The sequence below is a fragment of the Pipistrellus hanaki genome, assembly GCF_964339955.1.
Source record: "Pipistrellus hanaki genome assembly, chromosome: 1".
In the NCBI taxonomy this organism is placed as follows: Eukaryota; Metazoa; Chordata; class Mammalia; order Chiroptera; family Vespertilionidae; genus Pipistrellus; species Pipistrellus hanaki.
In genome coordinates, this window is record NC_140503.1 from 32253274 (window position 1) to 32280358 (window position 27085).

The 27085-nt window shown below is 43.7% G+C and overlaps 1 protein-coding gene across 2 annotated transcripts in view; it reads left to right on the top strand.

The window, feature by feature from the left end:
* The window catches only part of RTN1 (reticulon 1), a 168275-nt gene that overhangs the window by 80959 nt on the left and 60231 nt on the right, over nucleotides 1–27085 (top strand). For both annotated transcript variants that reach the window (XM_084894847.1, XM_084894846.1), the window contains exons 2-3: nucleotides 8229–8999; nucleotides 14267–15001. In XM_084894847.1, coding sequence (XP_084750973.1) covers nucleotides 8229–8999; nucleotides 14267–15001 — 1506 coding nt within the window. The remainder of the gene's footprint in view (nucleotides 1–8228; nucleotides 9000–14266; nucleotides 15002–27085) is intronic.

Below are 27085 nucleotides of genomic sequence, written 5' to 3' on the forward strand. Positions count from 1 at the left end.
AAGATCAAAGTAAATTTTTAGTAATATTCACTTCCTCCCTGCCTCCCCAAAGGATTGTCTCCCACAGAAAGCCGTAGAATCCCCTTTCCTCCCTTGGACAGCCGGCAAAAAATGCCTCGCACTTCCAGGCACATCAGAACTTCCGCTCCCGTTTTATCTCAGCATTCTGCCCCTTTATTCTTTCCAAGGCGCTATGAGGACTGGCGGAGACACAGTCAGGGGTTCCTGTGCCAGACAAGGTATTTTCCTCTAACAGAATTTTCTGCTCAAGGGAAAACTCCGCAGGCTCTTCAGAGGGGAAAGAAAACCCTAAGACTTGCTGAATCACTTCTCATTAAACATTAATTTTGCAATCCCAACAGCTAAATCTATTATCCTGGCTTTAAATAAGGCAGGGATTTGGAAAAAGAAAGAGTACTTACTCATAGTCTTAAACACCCAAGCATGTCATCATCTTTGTCTTAGAATCTTTTGCGAGAGAATGCAGGCTCATTGTTTTTTCTCTTTCACTCTATTAACTAATCACATAGATAAAATTTTAAAGAATGAGTGCACCTGGGCTTCTCAGCACCCATTTGTCACGTTAATTCACAGGCCACTTCATTTCAGAAGGAAATGTTTCTGAGGTGACAGAGACGCTCCAGAAGCCGCCCTGGCATGCCCATCCATCCTAGGTGGCTCTCTTGTCAAATGTGTCGCAGCCCCCACACTGCGGGACTGCTGATTTTTTAGCTCTCAGGAAAGATAAGTGGGAGTTTCGGAGAAAGCTGCACAGCCTAACCTCTGTGCAGGCTGCTGCCATCCATCACATGGGCAGCCTAAGGGCAAAGGATTCTGGGAAAGTGAATCCAGATTCACTTCATGCGCCACTGGTTTTGGCCTTGAATTCTTGAATAAGGAAGTGTATCTCTCCTTCCACCACTGTCATTCCAGATTTTTACAAATTATGCCCCCCCCCCTTTTAAAAATATTCTTAATTCATTGGGACCAATGTTTTCGGTACCTGTTAGTATTGGCTCTATTCAAACAGTAACTGGTGTCTTTGCTTTGTTTTGTTTTGGGTTTTTGTTGTTGTTGTTGTCGTTATTGTTTTTTAATATATATTTTATTAGAGTTTTATAGAGAGAAAGAGAGAGGGAGAGAGAGTGTTAGAACCATTGATGAGAGAGAAACATCAATCAGCTGCCTCCTGCACACCCCTTAATGGGGATGTGCCCGCAACCAAGATACATGCCCTTGTCCGGAATCGAACCTGGGACCCTTGAGTCTGCAGGCCGAAGCTCTATCCACTGAACCAAAGCAGTTAGGGCGCTTTGTTTTGTTTTTAATCCAGGTGCTTCTCTAATGGGGTATATCTACCACTGTGCTCAGAAAACCCTTTTGTTATAATCAGTCTTTCTTTCTGGCATTCTCTAAGTTCCTTACTCAGAGTAGTAAGAAGGGCTTTATTCGGTTATAAAAGTGTCATCTTAAGCCACAGACCCTTTATCTTTACCCTAAGGGGTTAGCAAGAGCTCCATCCACAAGGGAGAAAGCTCATCCATGGGTACCAAACACTCGTTTCTTTATTGAATATCATCTTGGTAAATTCAACTTTACACAATCGAGTCAGCCATCACCACGACTGGGACAGATCTGTGTCAGTAGCATCACTAGAAAGTACAAGCAACCACCCACTCATAGAATTCTGCGGACAGGAGTGGCCTTGCACTCTGGGGACTTGATCATCTAAGGCAGTCCCCAGCGGGCAAGATGAGTGGTGATTGGCTATACCGAATGGACATGGTAATATTTTGCAAATGTTGAGTGTCCTCCTTGCAAAATAGAGGTAAAAATAAAATCCGCAGCTCCCCTTTATTGAGTGTGTACTGTGTGCCAGGCACACAGCTAAGTGCATCATCTCATCTAATCCTATAATAGCCCAAAAAGATGGGAACTATTATTACCCCCATTTTAAAAATGAAAAAACTGAGGCTGAGAGAGGCTGACTTGCCAAGAGTCTGACAACTGACAGTAGCAGAGCCTGAATACAAACCTAAGCTATTGGCCACCAATGGAATGAACTTGATTCTGTGAGGATGAGTCAGAGCTCAGAACTAGAATTTTGGGATTGAAACTTTCCTTAAGGAAATCAAAACCACCTTCAGCTAGTCATCTTTGTCGCCTCATTCCTTAGTATTGCCAAAGAATTAAATTAAACACCTACCCTTTATGATATTATGGAATTTGTCTAGCTCATGATAAATATTTCTGGCCTAGAACATTGGCGACTACAAAAAGCTGGTTTTATCAGCACAAGTGATTTAATGGCAGGGGTTTGAGCGTACTTTCATCTTTCTTCCACCAGACTTTTGACAAGAAATTGTGACCAATGGAGTCTTTAGTTTTTATGATCAGAACTTCCCTGAAAAGTTAGTTGTAAAATGAAAATTTGAAAATATAAAATGCATCCAGGTAACTGAACTTGTGGTGCCCTGCTGCCCAGCCACCTCTCGAGAGGGCATCTGTGGGTCCTACCATTGTATATCTTCTTCCACGGGAATTGGGCTTCTAGATGGCAAAGGAAACAGCTGGAGAGAAAGAAGTCAGATGTTCCAAGGAATCCTTGGTTATAGAGAGCAAGCAGTAATTTCTCATCTCGGCAAGGAAAGAGCTTTTATTTAGTGGGTTTGTATTTAACAGTGGAACAATATTGGTCCCTGCCTGGGGTCACTGGCTCCGGCTCTTTCTCAGACCTCACTTCTGCCAGCTCTGCAGGAAGAGCTGACAAGAATTAATGGGCTTTCATGAGCCTGAGGCTCAGTTTGGCTTCCCCATTCCAACAATCCCACAGGACTCTGCTCTCGCATAATTTACTGTCTAGTAGGGCTTTCTGTTTGCAAGAGTTCTGACTGATAGGCACCCTGTAATGTAGGTAACATTTTCAAATTCAATAAGTTAGAACCTTGAGACTCTTTCAGGGTACTTGGTGCAGTCTAAGAAAATGGGGCATGGCCACATTCAGAGGATTTTGATTATTTGTTGCTTTTATGAGGGCTCTCACACAGTCCCATTTAAATGGGTGATTTACTCAAGTGACTTTGTTCCTCCTCCCCTAGTTGGTGGTATTTGAAGAATGTGGCAAAGGGGCCCTTTCAGTTGTATGCTGGGCGCTCTGGTCAAGACAGAAGTAGTAGGATAAGAATATCAGGGGTGGAAATTCCTCCCAAGTGTTGATTCTGTTCATAGTCGCTCTTTAAATGTAGGTGTACTCTAGATTCTTATGCCCTCAATTGTTACCATATGTCTGGGAAGTCCCTATATAATTTTCACCTCAGGGGAGATTGTATTCTGTTTTACAAGTAAGGAAGAAATAAAGGAAGTTGTGTCCCACTACAGTGGCAGCCGATCAGTACATAAATCATAGAAAGTTGGAAGGGACTTCTGTGGTTGTTTCATCCAACTTCTCACCAAATGCTGGTTCCTGCCTAGGCAGACCCTGGGCCCCTTTCTCTGACCGCCCCAGGATCAGAACACTCTCGTTTCTGAGATGTTGCTCTGTCCCATTGTTGGGTAACTCGATTTTCTGGGTTGTTCTTTCACTTGATATATTAAACACATCCTCACTGTAACTTTTATCAATTAGTCTTAGTTTGTTCTCAATAGCTGCATAGAATAAATTGATTGATCAATTTGTGAATTGAAAAAAAGGGGCCACCTGGTAACCTGATAAGCGCAGAGAAGGCCTGCATGGCAGTCTTGCAAACTCAAAGACCAAAAGTAACCACAGAGGATGGTCTGAAATTAAAACTTTAACTAAAAGCAGTTTATAGTGGATAGTCATATCCTAGGCTGTATCTTCCCTGACAAAGAAATCTATTGTCTTTTTGCATCTCAGATAACATACCTATGAAATGTCAGGGTAACTTGTAACTTCCCTTTTTCTGGACCCTTTAGGGCACAATCAAATGTGCCTGGGCACCAGGACAGAAACCATAAATTCCTTCATTGTTAATTGTTGACTGCTAACTATCCTGTACCCATCTAAGTAAAAGAAGCATGTTTCTTTTTAAAATATATATATATATTTTTTATTGATTTTTTTACAGAGAGGAATAGAGAGGAATAGAGAGTTAGAAACATCGATCAGCTGCCTCTTGCACACCCCCTACTGGGGATGTGCCCGCAAACCAAGTTACGTGCCCTTGACCAGAATCGAACCCTGGACCTTTCAGTCCACAGACCGACGCTCTACCACTGAGCCAAACCGGTTTTGGCTAAAAGAAGCATGTTTCTATCATTTTACTTTTTATCCAATCCCAGAGGTTCCCTTCCAACCCTCTCACTCCCACCCCATCCCCATTTTGCTTTCTCCTGACTCCCTAATCTATCACCAAAGGATTTTGTGTAACCCACTTATGTCTCCTCCTTTAATTGTAATGTATAAAACAAGGTGAAAAATTGCCATTCTTCTGAGCAATGTTGCGATTCTGCTTCCTGGCAATTATCGACAGTTTGGCTCAAATAAACTCATAAAAATTCTTTACAGGTTTGAATGTTTTTAAGTTAACAGATTGATTGATTGTTTCATTCATTCATTCATTCATTCATTCATTTTGTATTGGTGCCTACTATACAATATAGTGAGCAAACCATGAGCATCAAACTCCTGGAACTGACAGGTTACTAGGAGATAACTTGGACATAGAGAAGTCGTATGTCATCCATGCCACATGCTCAGTATAGTTAGGTGTTGTAGGAAAGAAGAGGGGGAACAATAGGAAAGAATCAGTCCTGACAGGTGTGACCAGCATATTCATCTTGGAGGAGGGGCATTTAAAGCTGCTTAACTTTATGGTTTGAGGCTAAAAGTCAGAGTTTTTGGTGTAAAGATTGGAAGGATAAAGTGTTAGAGAAGTGATGGAGAGTTTATATTAATCAGAGCTTAGAGTCTGAATTGGAGAGTGAAAGACAGGATTTGAAAAGCTGGTGGAGTGTGAGATTGAAGACCAGTGGAGACAAAGTTGTGAGACCAGATGGCATGCACAGCGTCTCCACTGCCAAGCTGCAGAGTTTAAGGATTATCTGGTGAAGCAAGGCAGAACCCTGGGGCCAGTTGCTGAGCTGTGTGTAGGGTGATGACGGTGTCAGAGACCGTGGAATGGAGGGCTATGCACTAGGCCAGGTATAGGTGATAAGAGCCAGGAGCCTGGTGGTGGCCTCTGCAATAGAAGCATGCAGTGAGAGGTGAATGCTAATGATTGTGACGCAGCCCTGGATAACACCTACTGTGCATTTATCAGAAAAGCGTCCCCTTCCCCACCCCCACACTCCAGACAATTTATATCCACGGGCATACCCTCCTTTCAGTTGAACAATTACTTATTCACCTGTGGAAGAGGTTCCAGATAATTGGGGCAGAGAATCCCAGGATTCAAATGTCTGTAATGAAATATCTCAGGATTGATTTTCCTGTGTCTGGTGAGGTCTATGTGTAGGCTGAGCCATATAATGAAAGAAGCTTTTAAAATTCTTGAGGATAAAGATGTGTGTGCACACATGAATTTAAATTTATTAGCTTTTTCATTGGTGATCTATATATGGTAGACAATAATGCTCATCATTAATATTATTCCTTTTGCTATTGAGCTGTTTTTGGTCCAAATTGAAAAGGGGCTGCCATATGCAAAGGAAGGACAATTAGAAGCTTCGCTGAAATGTACACATTTGAACTGGTCACAAGATTAGGCCACTTGCTGAGTGAAGTGAATATCCTTAAAGGATTTGGGGGAATCTGCCAACCTGTCTTCTCACACAATCCTGTTACTTATACTTACTTCCAAAATTCACACTTTTTAAATTTCACAAATATTTACTGAGTACCTAGTGTGTGTAGGTGTTGAACTGTGTTACCAAACAGAATAGTCAAAGATTCCTGCCCTCATGGAGCATGCCTAGCAAGGAGAGACAATCAATACATAAGTAATAGATGAATAAATTGGTTATATAGTACATTAGGAGGAGACAAATTATACAGAAAAAGAAAAAGAATAGAGAAGGGTAAGGGGGAACAGGGTTGCTATGGAGTGGAGACGGCAGGATAGGTTTTAGGTAGTGGACATTGTTGTCTCCCTCGTGAAGGTGAGTTGGACAAAGATCAGCATGAGGAGTTTGGTAAACAGGTATCTGGGGGAAGAGAGGTCCAAGCAAAGTGAGGTCCACGCGAGCGCCAAGGTGCTGAGACAGGAAAGTACTAGAATGGAGAAGAGGCTTTGTGCTTTTTTCATTCCCCTTAGACAAACAATGACTCATATAACCAAGAAAACAGCTAGGAAAATGCAAAAATTACATTTACTTGTGATAATACTAGATTCAAAATTACTGAAAAAAATAAATTTCACAGACTGATTTTAAGAAGGTCCACAGGGCAGACTTCTAGACTGCTGGGGTTTGAATCCTGGCTGTGTTGCTTTCTATCGGTGAGATCTTAGGTGAGGTACCTAGCCTCTCTGTTCCTCATTCCTCATCTGTGAAATGATTCTAATAGCACCAATCTCCTAAGATAGCTATGATGATTAAATGAGTCAATATTAATAAAAAGCTTGGAATTATGTCTGGCACACAGCAAACACTAAAATATTAGCTGTTACTATTTTATTACAGCTACTACTTTTATTACTTTTACTAGAGGCCCAGTGCACAGAACTCGTGCACTGGGGTGGGGGGGGCGGGAGGGGAGAATATCCCTCAGCCCAGCCTGCATCCTCTCCAATCTGGGACCTCTTGGGGGATGTCTGACTGCTGGTTAGGCCCGATCCCAGTCGGACATCCCTCTCACAATCCGGGACTGCTGGCTCCCAATGGCTTGCCTTCCTGACTGCCTGATCTAACCATTCCCCTACCAGCCTGGTTGCCCCTAACTGCTCTCCCCTGCTGGCTTGATTTCCCCCTACTGCCCTCCCCTGCCAACCTAGTCACCCTTAACTGCCCTCCCCTTCTGGCCTGATCACCCACAACTACCCTCCCCTGCCAGCCATCTTGTGACAGCCATCTTTGATCACATGGGGGCCGTCATCTTGTGCAAGGGTGTGTGGGTCAATTTGCATATTACCTCTTTATTATATAGGATGAGGTGGTATCCTAATCTGGAATATTCTTTGCCTATCTTTTGGGAACTGTGTGTGTATGTGTGTGTGTGTGTGTATGTGTGTGTGTGTGTGTGTGTGTGTGTGTGTGTGTGTGTGAGAGAGAGAGAGAGAGAGAGAGAGAGAGAGAGAGAGAGATGTGCTTGTATGTTGAGAGTGTGGGACTTAATTTATAAAATAGTTGTAATAATTAGGTAAAATCCAACTGCTTAGCATATAGCAACACCTCAATAAACATTATTAGTTTTCTTCCTTTCTTATAACATTTTACAGCCGAGAAAATTAATAGAGGGTTTTTCTCTTCTGCCTGTTAATGAACTTTTGACTGGTTTATGAGTAGAATAAAGGGCAGGTGAAAACATTCTATAGACTCCAACTTGGAAACATGTTTTGTCCTTAGCACCACCAGTGGAACTAAGAAATCCCCAGTGGGCCATTGTGAGTATCACTGGAAGGCAAAGAATGGGCAGTAGATGAGTGAATGGGAGAGGAACAAAATGAGAAAACTGAAGAAATAAGTAAGAGCACCATTAAGGTGATACCACTTTGGGATGAGCCCATCGGAAAGCTAGGACCTTTAAAAAGAGAAGGGATGGTACCCATCCAGGAGTCCCTCGAGGAAAGGGCTGGATGAGAGAGTCTCCTGGGGCCTCTTCCAGCTCTGAGTCCAACAGCAGCCCCTCTCCCCAGTTGGCTATCCTAATGTTGCACTTTCATACCTGAATTAGCCTACATTTTCACCTCCGCTTAAAGAGTCATAAATGCTTTAGATATAAAGAGGGCTTCTATGGAATAATACTAAGTAAGACCAAGTCACTGTGTGTTAAGGTAGTTGATGTTGAAAATCAATGTTCTAGTCCTCTGGGATCTGTCCCCAACTTCTCTGGCTATGGCAGCTCTGAGAGCTCTGTAGTCAGCTGCCGGGGACACGCTGGTGCTGTGGGCTATCAAGAGAAATGAACATCCTGGTGCTGAGAGAAACCCCAAGGTGTGGAGGAGACAGGATGCCGTGTCTCCACAGGGCAGGGGTAGGTGGTGGGTTAGGCAGGAGAGAAGATTGAAGCCTAGTGCCCACTCACCCTCTACTGCTGTTTTGGTTCCTAGGTGTGGCAGATGTCTCCAGTGCCATGGATCATCCCTTTTCAACAGCATCAAAGGATGGGGAAGGAGCATGCTACACATCTCTGATTTCCGACATCTGTTACCCACCTCAGGAGGATTCCACATATTTCACTGGAATTCTTCAGAAAGAAAATGGCCACGTCACCACATCAGAGAGCCCTGAGGAGCTAAGTCCCCCTGGGCCCTCCTTACCAGACGTGCCTGGGACGGAGCCTCGCGGCTTATTTAGTTCTGATTCTGGAATAGAGATGACTCCTGCAGAGTCCACCGAAGTGAACAAGATCTTAGAAGACCCCCTGGACCAGATGAAAGCAGAAGCTTACAAGTACATTGACATAGCCAGGCCAGAGGAGGTGAGCTCTCAGGAGCAACATCATCCCAAGTTGGAAGAGAAAGACTTTGACTTTAAGAATAACACTGAAATCTCAATAAAATCTGAAAAAGCCCCTGAACCAGAGAAACCAGCTCCTGTGGAGGGAAAAATCCTCAAGGACCATTTATTTGAAGAATCAACATTTGCTCCTTATATAGATGATCTCTCTGAAGAGTACCATAGAGCCTCCCTGGTCACCGCTCCCATCAAAATCACACTGACTGAAATTGAGTCTTCTGTTGAAACTGCTACCCAAGAGAAGACCCCCGAGAAGCAAGATATCTGTCTGAAACCGAGTCCTGACACAGTCCCTACTGTCACCGTCTCAGAGCCTGAAGATGACAGCCCAGAATCCATCACTCCTCCATCTTTCGGAACAGGTAAGGAAATTAGATTTCCCTACTTTGGGAAGATTCAGCACATGGAAATCTGAATATTAAGGAATCAAGAATTGCAGTCAAGTCTCAACTGTACTGATTTAATTAACACACAACTCTTCCAGTCTTGTGCCCACATACAAAGGCTGAGATTTGAGATAGTTGTTAATCCTATCAGATTTGATTTGTAATGTTTCTTCTATTGAGGGGAAGGAATGACACACTGGGAACATTAAATCCTCATATGGGTCTGCCGTTCAGAGCAGAGAGGGAGGTACCACCTACTTCTAAGGCAGCTTGCCTCCTGGACATCCTGGAGGCATCATGTGGTGAGCATCATGGCTGTTCTCCTGAGATCAGCTGGGTTATCTTGGGCAGGGCATTTATATTCTTGGCCCCCAGCTCCAAGTCTGTACAATGAATGGGGAGTGAGCCTCACTCTATTTGAGGGTCTTTGGTAGTAACCTACCAAAGAGTACTTCTCTCCTCCCCCTTAACTCTCAGCACTGTCCTTTTTATCTTTTAATGTATGGAAGATCTGCATGCAATTTTCTTTTTTAAACTGTAGGATTTTTTTAGACAGAATTTTTTGAAAAATATTTTTATTGATTTTAGAGAGGAAGGGGAAGGAAGAGATAGAAACATCAATGATGAGAGGGAATCATTGATTGGCTGCCTCCTGCACGCTCCCCCCCCCCCCCACTGGTGATTTCTCTACACTCTGTTGTTGCAGTAAGTCCAAGTGTTAGAACAAAGTGGATTTAACGAAAATCCCTCCTATCCTATTTCCCTAAAGATTTAGCATCAATTCCTCCCCTTCCCCAACCTTACCTCAGACTCATTCAACTATAAAGTTCCAGGGGTCTTAAAAATCCACTGTGCCAAGTCCCTGATTTTCAGATTTATTCACTTACTCAACAAACACTTTCCACACATGTTCTTTTGGTCAGTCACTCTACTAAGTACTGATGACAAAATTTTAAGAAAAACAAACTTAAATTGGTTCCTGCCCTCTAGTGGGGCAATTGACCAAGAAAATAGACTCTGCTGTGATTTGTATTCTGAGAGAGGAAAACATAGAGTGTTGGGGAGCAACAGGGTTTAACAGCTCCCCAGGTGAACTGACTCCTGCAGTGATTCTTAAAAGAGCAGGAGGAAATAAACAGGTGAAGGGGAGGAGTGGCCTTCTAATCTGAGAAGGTCCGAGGATAGGAGGTATGAGGGTACAGTGAATTTTCCATAAAATGTAAATTAAGATTTGTTTGTGATGACAACTAAGGAAGCTGAGGCCCCCACTGTATTACAATAGATGTGAGTTGTCCCAGCCTACAACTTGAGATAGGGACATAGCTGGGTCTCAAAAGCCTCCTTGTAGTCTTTCTGACAATGCACCATACAATCCTATTATTCCATGAGATAAAGATATTGACGCTCTGAAATGGAAGCTACATTACTAGCTGTCTTTTACATAGCTCCAGGGTTGCTTGGTGGTCAGTCTAGAAGAACTTTAGCCAGTCTTTAGGAAGAGTGAAATACCCCAGCACATATAAGTCTACCTACCTGGCACATGCCTCATCTACAGATTGAAGTTTACAAAGTTGATGATGAAGACTTGATCAGGGTCATTATGAAATTTTCATTTTTTTATAACCATCTGGAGCAACTTCAAGAGAAAATGAAGACAGAGGTGGTTCACATGACCTTAGAGTTTTATGATCTTGAGTTGCCCACTTGACAACATGGGGTTAGTGCAATGTTTTTCTCTGTAGTTGCTCCAGCTAAACATCCCAAGCAAGGTTTATTCAAGAAAAAGAAAGTCCCTTGTCCCATTACACAGCTCTCTCCCATGTTCAGCTCCTCTCTTCACCCATCCTCCACAGCATAATACATGAGTCATAAAACAACAGGTAAGAATAAAATTAATAGAAATGATAGAAGGAATCAGCTTGTCATTGAGACCTTTCTCCTTATTCTTTTTATCCCAAAAGTTTAGCCTAACCCCTTTCTCAACTTGTGAGTCCCTGACATCATATGACACTCTACCCAGAGACACTGGAAGATTTGGGCTTTATTACATTCGTTGGGTCTTGGGTCACTCTGCCATTTCCAGTGCCAACAGATAAGGCAAATACCAAGAATTACATAAGAGCCTGCATATAAATTGAGGGAAAGGAAAACATTCTAAACAAAAAAAGTTCTTTTTATTGTTGTTTAATAAATAAGAAAATCACAAATTCTGGGGAATATTTCTAATTATGTGAATCATAAATCAGGAGAAATTATAATTTAGAACTATTTCAGTCACAGACCTTGAAGCTTAAGTAAGGAATGTAATATATTTTCTTCAATTCCAGTAGACTATTTCCTTTTGTAACTTCCACAAACATAACTGTTTTCATCTTGCTAAATAATTATACCCTGAGGTACAGAGGCAAAAATTCTTATTTTTTAAAATTTATTTTATTGATTTTTTTTAGAGGAAAGGAGAGGAATAGAGAGTTAGAAACATGGATGAGAGAGAAACATCGACCAGCTGCCTCCTGCACACCCCCTACTGGGGATGTGACTGCAGCCAATGTACATGCCCTTGACAAGAATCGAACCTGGGATCTTTCAGTCCACAGACCGATGCTCTATCCACTGGTTTCAGCAAAATTCTTATATTTTAAATATTGAAAGTTTCTTCTCAGCAAATATCAGTCAAAAGTACAAGTGAAGCATTTTAGATAAATAATAATTTCCCTGATGCGCCAGCCCATTGACCCATGGGCACCATGTTGTTTCTGACATACACACACCTAGGGGTTAGCCTCATAAAGGCCAATAATCCAGAGGTCATCATTAAACCACCCAGCTTTCCTTAAAGAGAAATAACAATAAAAGATAAATTAATTTTAATTTTCTTTTCTTTTCTTTGTTAATCCTCACCTAAGGATATTTTTCCATTGATTTTTAGAGAGTGGGAGGGAGTGGGAGAGACAGAGAGAATGAAACATAAAATATATATGTGAGAAAGACACATCGATCAGGTGCCTCCCGCATGCACCCTGGCCATGGCTGGGGATTGAGCCTGCAGCTGAGGGAAGTGCCCTTGCCCGGAATCAAACCCGGGACCCTTTAGTCTGCAGGTTGCAACACTCTATATACTGAGAAAAACTGGCCAGGGACAATTTTAATTTTAACTCTTTGAAAACTAATGTTGCAGGAGGAACCAGCACAAACCTGTTTCCTGAAGGACCCATTCCCAGGCTGGCTTGCACCAGGATGAGCTGCCATGCAGGGCCATGTGTACTGGTGGTCTCCTAGGCATGTTGAACAAGCTGGAGTTTGGTCAGCCCTGCAGGTTAGATGGTCAGACAGAGGCTCCAATGTGAGAAACTAGACTAGTATGAGCACAGGAAGGGAAGATGTCCAAGATCAGAATTTTCTCCCTCTGTCCCGTCAAGACAGATCACTGTTCTGACTTCCACATTTCTGGATATGTAATTCCTATTCATTTTACTCACAGGTTCACCATTTCTGAGTGACCTCTGACACTCCATTTTTTTTCTCATCCACCACATGAGTCAGACACTGAGTCTGGTTTTTCTCTCTTCTGTGTCTCTTGAATTGTCCTATCTTTTCTATCCCTATGCCCACCACAACTCATTAGGTTGTCATAATTCCTCCCTCAAGGATTGCAGTATCCTCTTAACGGGTCAGAACTCAAAAATAATCTGAACGTGACCAGTGAATTTAGGCAAGCAGTTAGAGCAGAATCCAGACTAAAGGGGTGCATTCATTTAGATTCAGATAAATTCCCAAATCAGTGGCTTAACATAAATAAAGTTACTTCTCACAGTACAGTTTAATACAGGTCAGGCAGTTCTCCTTTAAGGGCTAATTCGAGGGGAAAGCCTCTTTTCATCTCTTTTTGTTTCTTTTTATTGAGCTATAATCCACATAGCATACAATGCACCCATTTACATTTTAATAGCTTTTCGTATATTCACAAAATTGTGTATCTATTACCATAATAAATTTTAGAGCATTTTCATCCCCCCTAAAAAAATCCATTACCCCTTAGGCATCATTCCCAAGTAGTTCTTACTCCCAGAAGGGCCAGAGACCACTGTCTAGGATATTCTGAAAATCCTGCTCTCAGGCCAGGGAAAAGCAGGCTCCTGAAAACTGTTGTCATGGTGATCCCAGGTAGTCTCACGGAAGGGAGAGAGATACAGGCGAGATTGCCAGCAAGGTGTCCGGCCCATCTGGATAGACACCAAGTGGAAGCCAGGCATTCATGCCAGGGGGCTGGGGTACTCTTGGGTTTTGTGCTTCTTGTGAGGAGGTGAAGAAAGGGCTCCATCCTTCGAAGCCCAATGGGGTTGTGCACTGGGGAACGGGCAAAATCTCTCTCTTAGAGGGCTTCACCTAGTTACCCTTTAAAAATATATATATATATTTTATTGATTTCTTACAGATAGGAAGGGAGAGGGATAGAGAGTTAGAAACATCGCTGAAAGAGAAACATCAATCAGCTGCCTCCTGCACGCCCCTTTACTGGGGATGTGCCCGCAACCAAGGCACATGTCCTTGACCAGAATCGAACCTGGGGCCCTTGAGTTTGCAGGCAGACGCTCTATTCACTGAGCCAAACCGGTTAGGACCTAGTTATCCCTTTTACTAAAAAAGAATAAAAGGATTGTTTCTTATGGGAAACGTAAAGCTCGGAGATCAAGTTGTCCCCCAGGATCCCAATCAGCTTTCTTTGTTTTCTTCCGGAAGGGAACACACACAGCAGTGGACACGGAATCCTCGGTGGTTTTCAGACTGTTGATATCAGTGGGCCACATTAAAGGGTTATACCCACCAGGTTCACTAATGAACTCTGCAGCATGGGGAAACGTCCCTGGGAGAATAAATCAGATGTCAAAAACAATGACTTCTAGAGTCTGAGTCACATTGAAACAGAAAAAGCAACCGATCAAGCTGCTGTTGCTAAGACGTTGCTGGGTCACTTGTTAAATAACTAGATTAAGATGGATCGGTATGTAACACCCTGGCTAATTGGGCCTTAAGGGTCATTAGCTTTGTAGACAGGTGGCCCGTCTTTCCAGCATGGCCCTGGAAACGTATTTTTGTGCTAATGAGCTATGTATTTCTCAGGCAATGAGAAAACATCTCCCCCTAATAAAAGATTTGTTTTGTTTCTTCTCTCTGTCCATCTGTCTGTCCGTGTGTGTGTGCGTGCACGCCTCTCCCGCTCTCCTTCTCTCCGTGGGCGACAGAACCATCTGCTGCAGAATCCCAGGGGAAAGGCAGCCTCTCCGAGGATGAGCTGGTCACCGCCATCAAAGAAGCCAAGGGGTTGTCCTACGAGACATCCGAGAGCCCACAGCCTGCGGGCCCCGTGGCCGACAGGCCTGAGGTCCAGGCCAGGTCCGCGCGGCCCACCGTCCCCAGCCCCCTGGACCACGAGGCCAGCAGCGCGGAGTCCGGGGACTCGGAGATCGAGCTGGTGTCCGAGGACCCGCTGGCCGCCGAGGATGCGCTGGCCTCGGGTTACGTGACCTTCGGCCACGTGGGCGGCCCGCCGCCGTCGCCGGCCTCGCCGTCCATCCAGTACAGCATCCTGCGGGAGGAGCGCGAGGCCGAGCTGGACAGCGAGCTCATCCTCGAGTCCTGCGACGCGTCCTCCGCCTCGGAGGAGAGCCCCAAGCGGGAGCAGGACTCGCCCCCGATGAAGCCGGGCGCCCTGGATGCCATCCGGGAGGAGTGCGCGCCCAGCCAGCCTGGCCTGGCCGAGCAGGGCCCCTTCCTGAGGTTCCCCTCGGCTGCCCCCCAGGCTGGCCCGGAGCTGCCCCCTGGAGACGGAGCCCCCGCGCCCGAGGAGGAGCCCGCGGGGCCGCAGAAACCTGCAGAAGCAGCAGCGAGTTCCAAAGAGACTCCAGCGGCCGCAGAGAGCCCCGGGCCCCGAGGTCCTGGCGTCGCGCCCCCGCTGCTGTTTTTCAATAAGCAAAAAGGTAAAGTGGCAGCTTTTCTGATCGAAGCGGCCTGTCTGCTTAAGTTGTGCTTCCCCTGGGTGTTGGGGGGTATTCAGCACAGGGTGGTTCGGGATCAACCCTGTAGGCATGTCCTAGTTGGTCAGACAGGTGAGCAGAGCACCAGGCCAGGAGGATGCGGGATGCCGGGGAGAGAATTCAGTCACAGCTGGGGCTCGGCGACAGAACCAGCACTCTGAGCAGTGAGTGCCCTGAGCTGGTTAGACCTGAGCCTTCTCAGCGATGAGATCTCCTGAATGGAACCAGTGCACCCCTCCTATCTTCCCAGGGCTGGGCTCCTCTCTCAGGAAGGGGAGGCTTGGTGTGATACTCCAGGCTCATCCAATGTCCCACCCCACCAGCGATGGGGCGTGGCCACAGCCCCTCTAGGTACTGGAACCTCCCATTAGCACACCCATGTAGCCAGCCACGCTTGTTTCCTACATGGGCCAAGCGGATCTCTGCCTTCCTCCTTTCTCTTACCCAGGAGCAAGGATTTGGACCTTGATAGGGTTTTTCCCCAGCTAGACAGGGAAGACAGGGACCAAAATTGGATCCAGAGTCTCTCTTGTCCCTAAGCAAGACCTAAGGTCACTAAATAACTTTTAAAGTCACTGATAACTTAGAATCTTTTAACTTGGCTGGGATAGTTTACCCCTGAGAAATCTGGAAGTTTTTAATGCAGGAAAAGCGGAAGCCATTATTTTATGTTCCAAACGTGTTGAGGGCATTCTCCTTCCAAAATCATCCACCACCTCTGATGGCGTTATAGAATTCAGGAGAGGAATCAGAGTCAGGTCAATAGATTAGGCCCTGGACAGTCCAGTTAATGGGCAGCCGAGCGAAGGCAGAGAACCCCTTCCCAGCTCCTGGGTGGAGAACACCCAGGTGGAACTTTAAAACAATCCCCAAAGCACAACATTTCCCACGATCCCCCTCTCCTATGCATCTCCTCTGCTTTTTGTTTCTTTAGATGTGGTTTGCCCTTTGAGGATAAATGATTTCTAGGGTACACCCTTGCTACTGTGTATACACTGACTTCAGTGACATTAGTAGCAATTAAAGTGCTTCCTATAAGAATAGCGTGCAAAATCTTTCTCATTATAGATTGGAAGCCGGCTTCTAAATGCTTTAAAATTAGCTCATTGGAATGGAGAAACCTAGAGGAATAGAATAGAGCAAACCTAGAGGAATGCAGTAAAACCCCAGTCACCCGGTTGCCTGGTGGCTGATGACTTCGTCATGGGGCATCGTGTGGGGCCAAGAGAAGTGACTCCTGCTTTCCCAAATAACTCTTCCCTGTGAGTTTACAATATAGTTAGTGTAGAGAGGGAGGCTATTTGAGAACACATTTAGCAGAGGGAGTGTGTATTTGGTAGGTGACGAGTAAAACTAATTTGGCTTCTGCCACCACTCTGTGTGGCATCACAAAACAGCATTAGCACGAACAACCCGCTGTCCCTGCCATCCTGACACAGTCCGGCTTGAGTTCATGTCACTGTACTGTACTGGGCATGTGTTTTCCTAACTGGTGTCCCTGAAATAGACACCACGTGACAGTGCTGTTCAAATATATTTATCCTTACAAGTAAATAAATCAGAAAGTCCTGTTTCCCTCCCGAGTAAATCTGAGAGGCAAGTATGGCAGCTGGGACCGACTGAGGGAACAGACATCCGATGAAGAGCTAAGGCCCTGCAAAACCTCACGTGCTTCAGGACATCACGTGCTTCAGGACATCTTTTATGGCCAGTCACGGTGTCATTCTAACCCTGTGCAAGTTGCCCCATCTGGTAAGGTGACCAGTCGTTCCGCTTTTGGCAGGACAGTCCCGATTTTTAACAATTTGTCCCGCATCCAGCGGCGTTTTAAAAAAGATTTATCGGGACTTTTTTTTAAAAACACTGCGGGACATGGGACAAATTGTTAAAAATCGGGACTGTCTTGGCGGGATGTCTGGTCACCTTACTATGGCTTGAACCTTTGCTGCCAAGTTCAGCTGTCAGCGAGGAGAGAGTGGCAGCCTTTTCAAAGGACTCAGGCCTGCAGGGTGAAGAGCCTCTGCTCTCTCCCGCCTGGAGGCTTCCTTTGAAACCCAGTCTCCCGCTGAACCGCACTGCTCAGTGCAGTGCCTGTGAAGAGTGTCCAAGGCCGTTCAGGGCAGCCACACACTGGAGGTCCTGGGCAGATGATGACTCAGCGCCACCAGCAGGTTATCTGAGCTCTGAGGTTCCCTCACAGCAGGTGAGGGGATCAGTGCAGCCCAGCCTCCCCCGGGTTGTTCTTAATCACTGTCAGTGGACAGTGGGATTATGCTCATGTCAAACAGGAAGAACTCCTTTCAGCAGCGAGGACAAGTTAGCTCCTCTGTTTCCTGTTCTTGCTCAGTGAAGCCACTGATACAGTATAGACACGTTCAAGTTCAGGTATTCACAAGAATGCTCCTACCGCTGGCTGGGAGTCATGCTGCTGATGCGGGGCTACGTTTTAGAAAGGTCCATCAGTCATTAGAATAAGGGTTAGCACATACCTGAGAGCATCGTAGCATGTATTGTTAGGGAGCATCAGGCTTTAGGAGTGCCCATACCCTAACAAGCTTTGTTTTGGAGATTTCTTGCCTTTCAGAGACCTCTGTTGCGTTGTTCTGGAGACAAAATGCAATGTGTTGTATTCCAGTTTCCTGACTCGGTGCCCCCCTGAGTTCCTGCTTCCCTGTAATTCTGTTCCCCCAGACCTTCCAGGTGGTCCTTATGAACTTCAGAACCTGACAATAAAAATAAGTTTTCATTGCTGCAAGTTTAGTTCTAACTGTTAGAAACATCTGAGTGAAAAGCCAGCAAAAATTTCTGGGGAAATCACTAATACCCCAGGTAGTAGTGCCAGGATGGGTGTATGGTACTTATCAAACCATTTGATTGTGAATTTTTTTTTATTAGAGCATGCCTCGGGGTTCATCTTCTAGGGAGTACTTTTGGGGAAATAGTGGTCTCTCCGCATTTCTATTTCCTGTATTCTGACTACCTTGCAACTCAAAACAGCGGTGCTGGACCAGCCATGTGGTTATCATGTGGGAGGGAGCCTCTTAGACATCTCAGACTCCACCCAGACCACTGGGTCAGAATCTGCATTTTAATGAAGATCCCCAGGCGATCCGTACATGCATGTTAAAGGAGGAGAAGCAGGTTTCACGCTAGGGTGGTCAGCTTCCACATTCCTACCTAAAAACATTCTGGTAAAAGTCACCAATAACAACCTTCTTGCTTCCCAAATGGCCTCTGTTGAGTCTCATCTTCCTTGACCACTCTGGTAATTTAATGTCATACTGATGACCAGTTTTTAAAATATTAGTGAGAAAATATGTTCATAATAATAATTTTAAACTGTAAATTTTAAATTTATTATTATGAACATATTACTTTCTCACTAATATTTTATGAAAAGTTAAGGTTCCCCTACTGCATCCTCCTCTTGCTGCTAATTCTCAGAGATAACTTCAGACGTTTGTCTTGCTTTTGTTGCTGTTTTTGTTCCTTTCAGGCATTTTTTGAAGTAGTCAGGCATACACAATTTATTGCACAGGTGATACCATATTGAACAGACTGTTTTGTAAATTATTTCATTTGACACTAAAATCAGAGACAGTACCCACACACATGGACATTGTTCTTTCCTCAGAACCTCTTCTTCCCTTATCTCGCTGAAGTTTCTTTTTTCTGGGTTTCTCCTTACTCTCTGACCTCCTTTCCAATCTCTTGCTGCCTTCCTTCCAGTCCCTCATTTCTGTCTTCAGCCTCCGCCATTTGGGTAGCACCTCCCAGCTCGCTGGTTTTGAAGTCTCTTCTGAGCTCCACACCCTTTTTCCCAGCACAGATTGGGCATCCCACAGGTGCCCCCAATCCAATACATTGATGCTCTCTGTCAGAATCTCCTCCTTTCCTTCTATTCCCTTCCCTTCCTATCCTGAAAAGATACCATTCTGGCCTCATTTTGATGTGAACATTCAAATTCTGTCTGGATCTGAGTAAAGACTCCTCAGCCTGTGACAGAGTTAAAAGTACAACCTGATTGTAAACAGTTCAGTGGAAGCCTTGTGCTTTAGTGTTTGGTTATAAAATTGTCATCGAAATGATCCAGAATGTTCTTAACACTTGAAAAATTATCATCGAAATAAAAGCACAAAATGTAAAATTTCTCTCTGCAGAACTCTCAAGAATGCACCCAGTGGCCCCAGTTGGAGAAATATTTGGTTAAGCCACTGATTCTCAAAGTGTGGCCCGGGAACCAGGATCCTCAGAATTTCTGCTGATTAGAAGGCAGGCTCCTGCTCGGCCTGGCCCCCGAATGACAGAATCAGAATGGGCCCAAGCATAAGCCTGCACTGGAAATAAGCAAGCTGAAGAGCACTTTGCTTGTAAGCAGATGAGCTAAGCAGCCCAGACCTATAGTAAAAAGACACACTGGTGAGCCTGCCCTAAGCATATGGCAGTTTTTAATTAGAGAGACTGAGAGGGCACTCAGCCCTTTCCATCCCTTCCTGGGCCCTGGGAGGCGGGCCTCTGCCCCTTCCCTCTGTGGACACCAGCTGCAGCCTCAGCCTGCAGGGCTCAGCCCCTCCTGGCAGGGAAAAGCTGATCTCCTCCTTAGGGGAGTGTTTGCAGGGAGACGACCAGATGGAGGTCTTCTCAAATAGACGCAGCATTTATGATGCTTATTATTACTCCTCACTACTACGCCAGATATTGCTTCTGTCTGTCCTAAAATATTTGGGAGAGAAGCAAAATAAATGTGACCCATTTACTTTTCTCCTTGTAATTCTAAAAGCATCATTCTACTCTCGTCCTGTGTATATTTGCTCCCCTGAGACTGAATCCATAAAGATTCTTAGAGAGTTTCATTCTTTCATGGTGCAGATTCAGGATCAGCCTGAGGACTTGTGCCCCTTCTGTTATAGCTGCTTTCCTCCACCCCACACCCCCATAGCAGCTTTCAGCAAGATGGGCCAGTGACCGCCAGATAAAGTCTGGCTTCTGGGAGGATGTAAATGGAGATGGTGAGCCTTCCGTCTTAGACTGTTCAGACAAGCTGCTTTGTGACCCTTCGCCCAGGGACGGAAGGTACTCTTCTGGTCTAGGCAACCCAGAATGGGGCTACAAGGAGCCAGCTCACCCCCCTGTTTTTTCCTTCTGAAGCAGTCACAAGATTAGCGTTTGCCCATGGATCTATTTTTTAAAGTGATGACTTCAGGACACTAGGGAGGTCTCCTTATCAGCCTTGGATAAAGTTACTCCAAATTTCGGTGGCCCCAGAATTTAACATTTCTAGGGACAGATTTTCTTGACATTTACATTTTGTATATAATCCAAAATGCTTATTGTACCTCTAATATTTTGACACAAATTCTTTGGGATACCGTGCATCCTACCTTCCTGATAAATTTTGTTCCAGCACAGAGTAGACATAGGTTAGCTCCTACGATGGATTATGGTCAACTTGAATTTGCCTGAAAAGACAGTTCACAGATGGCAAACATCTTGAAGCTCCCAAGGGATAATAGCTCTATTTAGACAGTGATACCGATTTTCTATCCAACCCCTTTATCTCTCAAATAATTCATCTTCCCTTACTGATGCAATCATGGGACTTGGAGGATAAAATTCACATACTTCTCAGAGCCAAGACTGGCTACAATGGATTTTTCCACCCCTCTCAGTGCTATCCTCACTGTCTTCTGAAGTCTAGATGGGTACTCACGGATACGGTCTCTAAACTTCTGGATTCTGTCTTTGCAGCCCCACAAAATACTTCTGTAATACAGAATGACACAAATTTTACCCGACGTCAGGCCAAAACTATCAAAGAAAGACTTTGCCAATTTATCCTTCCTTTGATTCAACTGATATGGCATACTATCTACCTGACACTAGCGACACAGCATAGCGGTGACCAAGACAGACACCCCTCACTGGGCTTGCATTGCAGTAGGGGGTTTGGGAGCTGACTAAAAAGGAAATAAACAGAGTGGTGTGTGAGAGAATACCTAGTGGTGGTGACATTTAGATAGGAAGGTCAGAGAAGGAGGAAACTACAGAGTCAACTATGGCAAGAGATGATTTTAAAGTTTCTGAGCAATATGAAATGAAAATTCCAGCGGAAGAAAAGTTCTTGGGTCATTCTAGAAACTGTAAAAAAGGTCAGTGTGTAGCTAGAGTGTGGTAGGCAAATGGGAGAGTGGCAAGAAATGGCTTTGAAAGGTTGGCAGTGCCTCTTCATGCCCAGACTAGGGTGCAGAGTTTGATCTTCATGTCAAACATTGCAAGAAGCCGCTGAAAGATGTTTAAACTAGGAAGTCATATGACCTGCTCTGCATTTATGAAGGTCTCTTTGGCTGCTGTAGGGAGAAAGGATTGGGGGTGGACCAGCATGGAAGCAGGAACACCCACGAGGAAGCTATTGCTGTAGTGCCGGCAGGAGAGGGCAGTGACTGGGAGAGGGCAGTAGTCCTGGGGATGGCCAGAACTGGATGGATTGAGATGTAGTTTGCATATTGACTCAATAGGACTTATTGATGCATTGTGTTGGTTGTGGGGATGGCTTTATCCCCAGTTCCTCTCAAATTATGTTTTAATTTTCAGCACCATATGATTAAAAATATATGCAAAAAAATTTACCATGGGAAGAAATATCCCAAACTTAGATGCTATTTCATTAGTCATTGAACCCATTTTTGGGGGTCTGCTGTTGGAAAATCATCCAGTTGGGTTATGATGGCACTGAAATATTCTCACAGTTTGAGCTCTATATCTAGTATATTTCCATGGCCAAACATCTGAGAGTATAAGGGTTTAGATCAGCAGTCGCCAACCAGTAGTCTGCAGACCACTGATGGTCCGTGCGGTCCGAAAGGTTGGCGACCGCTGGTTTAAGTGACAGTGATGTTTGGATGGCTGAGACTGGAGCTGGAATGAAGGTTAAATAAGAATAAGGATACACATGTAACACCTTAGTCAATAAAGAAATTAAAACAACAAAATAGAAAGTTAAATAAGACACATAGTGAGGTAGGCAGGGATTGTGGACAAGCCAGTTGGTTGTTGAAATAGAGTTAGATACAAGTTTAGCTAGGGCCAGTAACTCACAAAAGCTTCCAAATGTCCAAAACACCATCCCAAATATGAATCAAAATTATACTAACAGACAAAGAAAAGACAGTAGCCTGTCAGAGAGAAGGCAAACACTCAAATCAGGATCTGAAATGGGAGCAAGTAAACTACTGGGTCTAGTTACTTCAGCTGCTCACAGTTGACTGTGGTCTTTATCTGCCATCACTCAGTGCTTCTTCAGTCAACACCATCTCTGTAATGGTCCTCCTGGGTTTTAAGTGACCTAGGCCTAAGAAGGTGATCCTCTTCTGCCAGAACTTTTCTCTCTCCTTGTAGAAATTGGGGATCCAGGTAAGGAGAGTATATTAGGGGCTCAGTGGAACTGGTTGGATTTTCTAGACAATGTTTCTCATTGTCTAGAAAGTGTGTTTCTAGACAATGAGTAAAGTGTGTCTGGTGTAGTATTTACATCAGCAGCCGTTTGTTGCTAGGGAAGGGCCCAGGAATCTTCTCCATTAAATAACTCCGAAGCAAACCCTCAGTACATCAGAGTTTGAGAATTATTATTCTAGGGACTGTGTTGAGGCTGATCGGTCAAGCCCCTCAGAGTAATCTTTGACTGGGTTTTCTAGTAATCCCCAACTTTTCCAGGGCCTTTGCCAGAATCCTGGAAGTTGGATTTCTGTTTGGGCTTCTATGTTAGTTAAAGTGGGTTATGTGTGGTGTTTAGAATGAAATTTATACAGTGAGCTCTGGACATTCTCTTCCTTGTGAGAGAAGTGGAGGGGGACTATGTGACTCACCAGCTTATTCTGGAGGATGCTCCTACTATCTCCCCATCTCACAAAGCTCCAGAACAAAGACCCAAAAGGACGTGGTGGAAACACAAATAACTAATTCCTCATGCTCCCATGAGGCCTCCTGCTCAGAAGGGTGCTCCAGATGGCCTCTGTCCATGGATCAGAATATTCCTGGGAGAGGAAGAAGGCCTGAGGGTGGGGTTGAGCTTTCAGTCACAAATGGAGAGTAACATCTTCTCACACAAGATCAAAGTTCTCACCACCATTAATAAATTATTCAGTGCAAAGCTGTGCGTTCTGGTAAATATAGCATTCCAGTTTAACTCATCCCTTCTGGCAAGTACTTTATTTTCTTACAACTCTTGGCTGAGCTGAAATCTTGGGGGATTTATTCACACACAAAGTGCTTATAAAAAACAGAATATGTATCCTAACACTAATTATTTTACTTCCAAACTCATTATTGTTTACTTCTTTCTAATTTCTCTAGGAGATTTGTTTTATTCTGTACCTAAAATGGGAGATGAAATAAGTAAAGCAAAATAGTGACTGTTCTTATCTCTACTCACAGTTGATGTCTATTGCCATCCAGTGGTTGTGATGAAAATATCCAGCCTTCTGCTTCTTAACCTCATCTCAAACCACTTCAGTTTAAAATTTATAGATCTTCTGGGGTATGATGTAAGAAAATAATGTCTTTAAATGATTTTACAGTGTCCACAGGGCTGGATCATTTATGTGCTGGTCAATCATTTAAATCACCATTTGCATTTTTCTTGGAACAATCACAAGGCCAGAGGTTCCAAAAAAAAAAAATAGTCCTAAATGGGTAGCTTAGTTTTTACCATAATTAATTTTAAGATATACCATTAATTTTAAGCATGTACCAAAACATTAGATATAATGCTATGCAGAATATATGAACCATGGTTTTACACTAACTTTATTTTTGGATCAGCACCCTCATTTTAAGTCAAGTTGTTCTAGGTGATACTGGCAGAGGGTGGGAGATAGAAGAACCAGTATTAGAAACAAGATTTGACTATCACTCAATGTCCTTTTCCAACTAAACTGATTTCCAGATAGTTGATTTGTTTATAAGCAAATTTAAATGCTTTTCTATGTTGCTTAAACTTTGGAGCTTTAAGATGTAATATTCTAAATATATATTTAATATCCTAAATATATAAATATTTTTATAATTGTACACAATATGCATATCTAGTTCAAGTGTTAACATGGTCAGTCAGTTGGAAATTCAATCTATTTCCCTGAAAAGAATTTAATTTTTTAAAAAATGTTAGCTTAGCTAACTTATGATTGAATCAATTTTTAACATAGATTCATCGGTTTTTCAAATGTTGGAAGTAAATAAAATCACAGATAGCTTGATTCTAGCTAATTTTGGTACAAGTAAAATGGCCTAATTGTCCATTTGTCCCTTTTATTATTTCTTCCTTCCCTTTGATGGGGCCCATATTTTTAGGTTATTTTTTTAATTCTGAAAACATAATCTTGGTGATTTGGGGTATATTTTATACATTCCATGAAGATGTGCTCTACCTCGACAGCCCCAAATGTTGGCTTTGACTTGATGTCTGAAGCTTCTCATGGTTTACATTCTGGTTCCCATGGAGACCACATGTTTCTCGTTAGTTTGGCTAAAAACACAGAGACCTTGTTGATGGAGAACCCTCTTGGCCAAACCCCAGAGGCTGAGGACAACATCCTTTGTGAAGGCAACACCTTTTGATTTCAGCTTTACTGTTTATCTGTCAAATCTGTACTGATTTGCCTCTAGGATGAGACATAAGATCATTCAATTTCTCTCTTCTACTCTATGTAATATTTGCCCTTGTAATTTATATGATGCCCATTTGGTAACAGGTAAAGATGGGTAACTCCACAAATTCATTCCTCCTCTTCCATTATAAGAAGTTATTGCTGGAATTAGCTGCCCGCAATGACTCCTTCCAGCTGGGACTGCATTTCCCAGCCATCCTTGTATCAAGGTGAAGCTATGAGCCTTATTTCTGTCAATGGAATGTGAGTGGAAGTAATATGAGTCATATCTGGGGCAAGATGGTGATGATGGAACTGTGCCTTTTCCTCCTTCAAGGCTCTAGGCCTAGAGGATGACAAAGGAGAAGGAACCCAGGTCCCTGAATGACTACCTAGAGGAAACCTGCCTGCAAATGAACACTCACATTGATCTATTAAGTTAGTCCAAAATAAATTGCTCCCATGTTAAGCCACTGAAAATTTGGGGTTATTTGTCACTGTAGCCAACTTCATCCTGACTAATATGATAACCCATGATGTAACATGTGTTTGAGAAAGGAGATCTATAGTTAGAAATTATGCCCTATGGTTGCATAATTTTATGTCTTGCTTCTCCTTCTCTATAGCTTTCTTCTTTTACTCTCTTTTGATGATGTTAATGAGCCCTACTGCTAAAGCTATTGGTAAGGTAATTCTGAGCAAATGAGAAAAACACAATTCTGACCTCAAGATGTTTTATTGCTACTTCTCAAAATGTTGTCATAAAAACTGAACAGATCTTTAGTAACCACAAAGTGAGTAACTGATGCCCTTTAGACTTGTGCAAAATAATAAGTACCCCTGGTGATGACTATCAGGTCACCCAGAGCAAAGAAGTTTCTGTGAGACGGACCATGGGGTGGGTTGGAGATGTCCTGTGTAGGGCGAACCCCAGCCAGAATTGGGAAATAGGTACAGTATCGTGAGATCCCCTGCCTCCCACTACTTATGTATCCCGAGCCTCAGTGCTGCCCCTCCGCTATTTAAGGCTCCCTCAGTTTTCCTGAGCTTTCCCTGCTTCCCTTTCCAAATACACATTCCTGGGTTCTATATCCTTGGCATCCTTCATGCTCTCCACTTCTTAGAGTGAACTATACACATTTATTTGATAGATCAATTCTTTTTCCTGTGTTAGTGAGCCAGTGTTGATTCCTCATAGCTCTGAAGGTCTGAAGGAAGGAGCCACCTTAGAGTAAGGTTGGTCCACAGGCGTAGTAGTCCAAGACTCCATTCTCAGCGCTTTGTGTTCTGATACACAAACATACCAGAATCTGGTGTAAGCCAGAATGCCAGTTTATACATTTACACTGCAGATGTACCAGGGGAACTCCATCCTAGTATACAGATCAGCCCATTGTTGCCTGGTGAGCATAGAATTGGAGCAAGAAGAGTGCATTGTTTCATTGGAAATTTCCATCACATTTGGCAGCCTGAGAACTGCTCTGTTCTCCAAGGACTGGCATCCTCAACTAGAATCCTGACCCCTCCAATGGCCCTCTGTCTCAATTCCCTCTTCTCTAGACTCTGCATTATTTTGATTGCATATCCCCTCTTCACTGGGACAAGGAACCCTGGGCCAGCTGGGTTTGGATTCTAGCTCCCCCACGTATTACTAGCTTTGTGACTTAGGGCAAACCTGTCAGTCTTCTACTTTTTCATTTGTTTAAATAGTAGCTGCATCACAGAGTTCTTGCAAGGATTAATTGAAATAATTTGGTTAACTAATTACTCTCTCATTTTATTACTATTTAAATATTTATGTTAATAATTACACAGTGAGATGGGGCTTTGGAAGAATCTAGTTCAGTTACTCATTTAGTGCAAGAATTATTTCTGCAACATATTCTTTCATAAAATTTCAATGAATAAGTTTACAGGTTTTCTTTATATGTCACAGTTTGGCTGCTTTGCAATGATTTATAGGACGTTGACTTGATTTCACTAATAAGCTCTTTCCCAAGCATATTTGGGGACAGTTTGCCTCTGGGGAGGTTTCCTGAAGCCAGCTGACCCAATTATCATCTTCTGTTGGTGTTTTCCCAAAAAAATATATATGCTCAGGCCCCATTGTAAATATCTTTGGCTGTAATGTCCACAGATCAATATTTTTTTAGTACCTTCAGGTGATTTAAAACATCCATGTGGGGTTCCCAAGCACTGAGCTCACCCCCTCTGTGGTGAATGGGCTCCATTTGTTGTCTCTGCTCAGGCTCTGGCATTCGGTACTTTTTTCATTCTGTTACTCAGGCCATGCTGTAGGAAACACACCCCAAATCTCAATGGCTGAGCTCCATGAACATTTATTTCTAGTTCACATAAAATTTAATGCTATTTGATGGGGACTCTA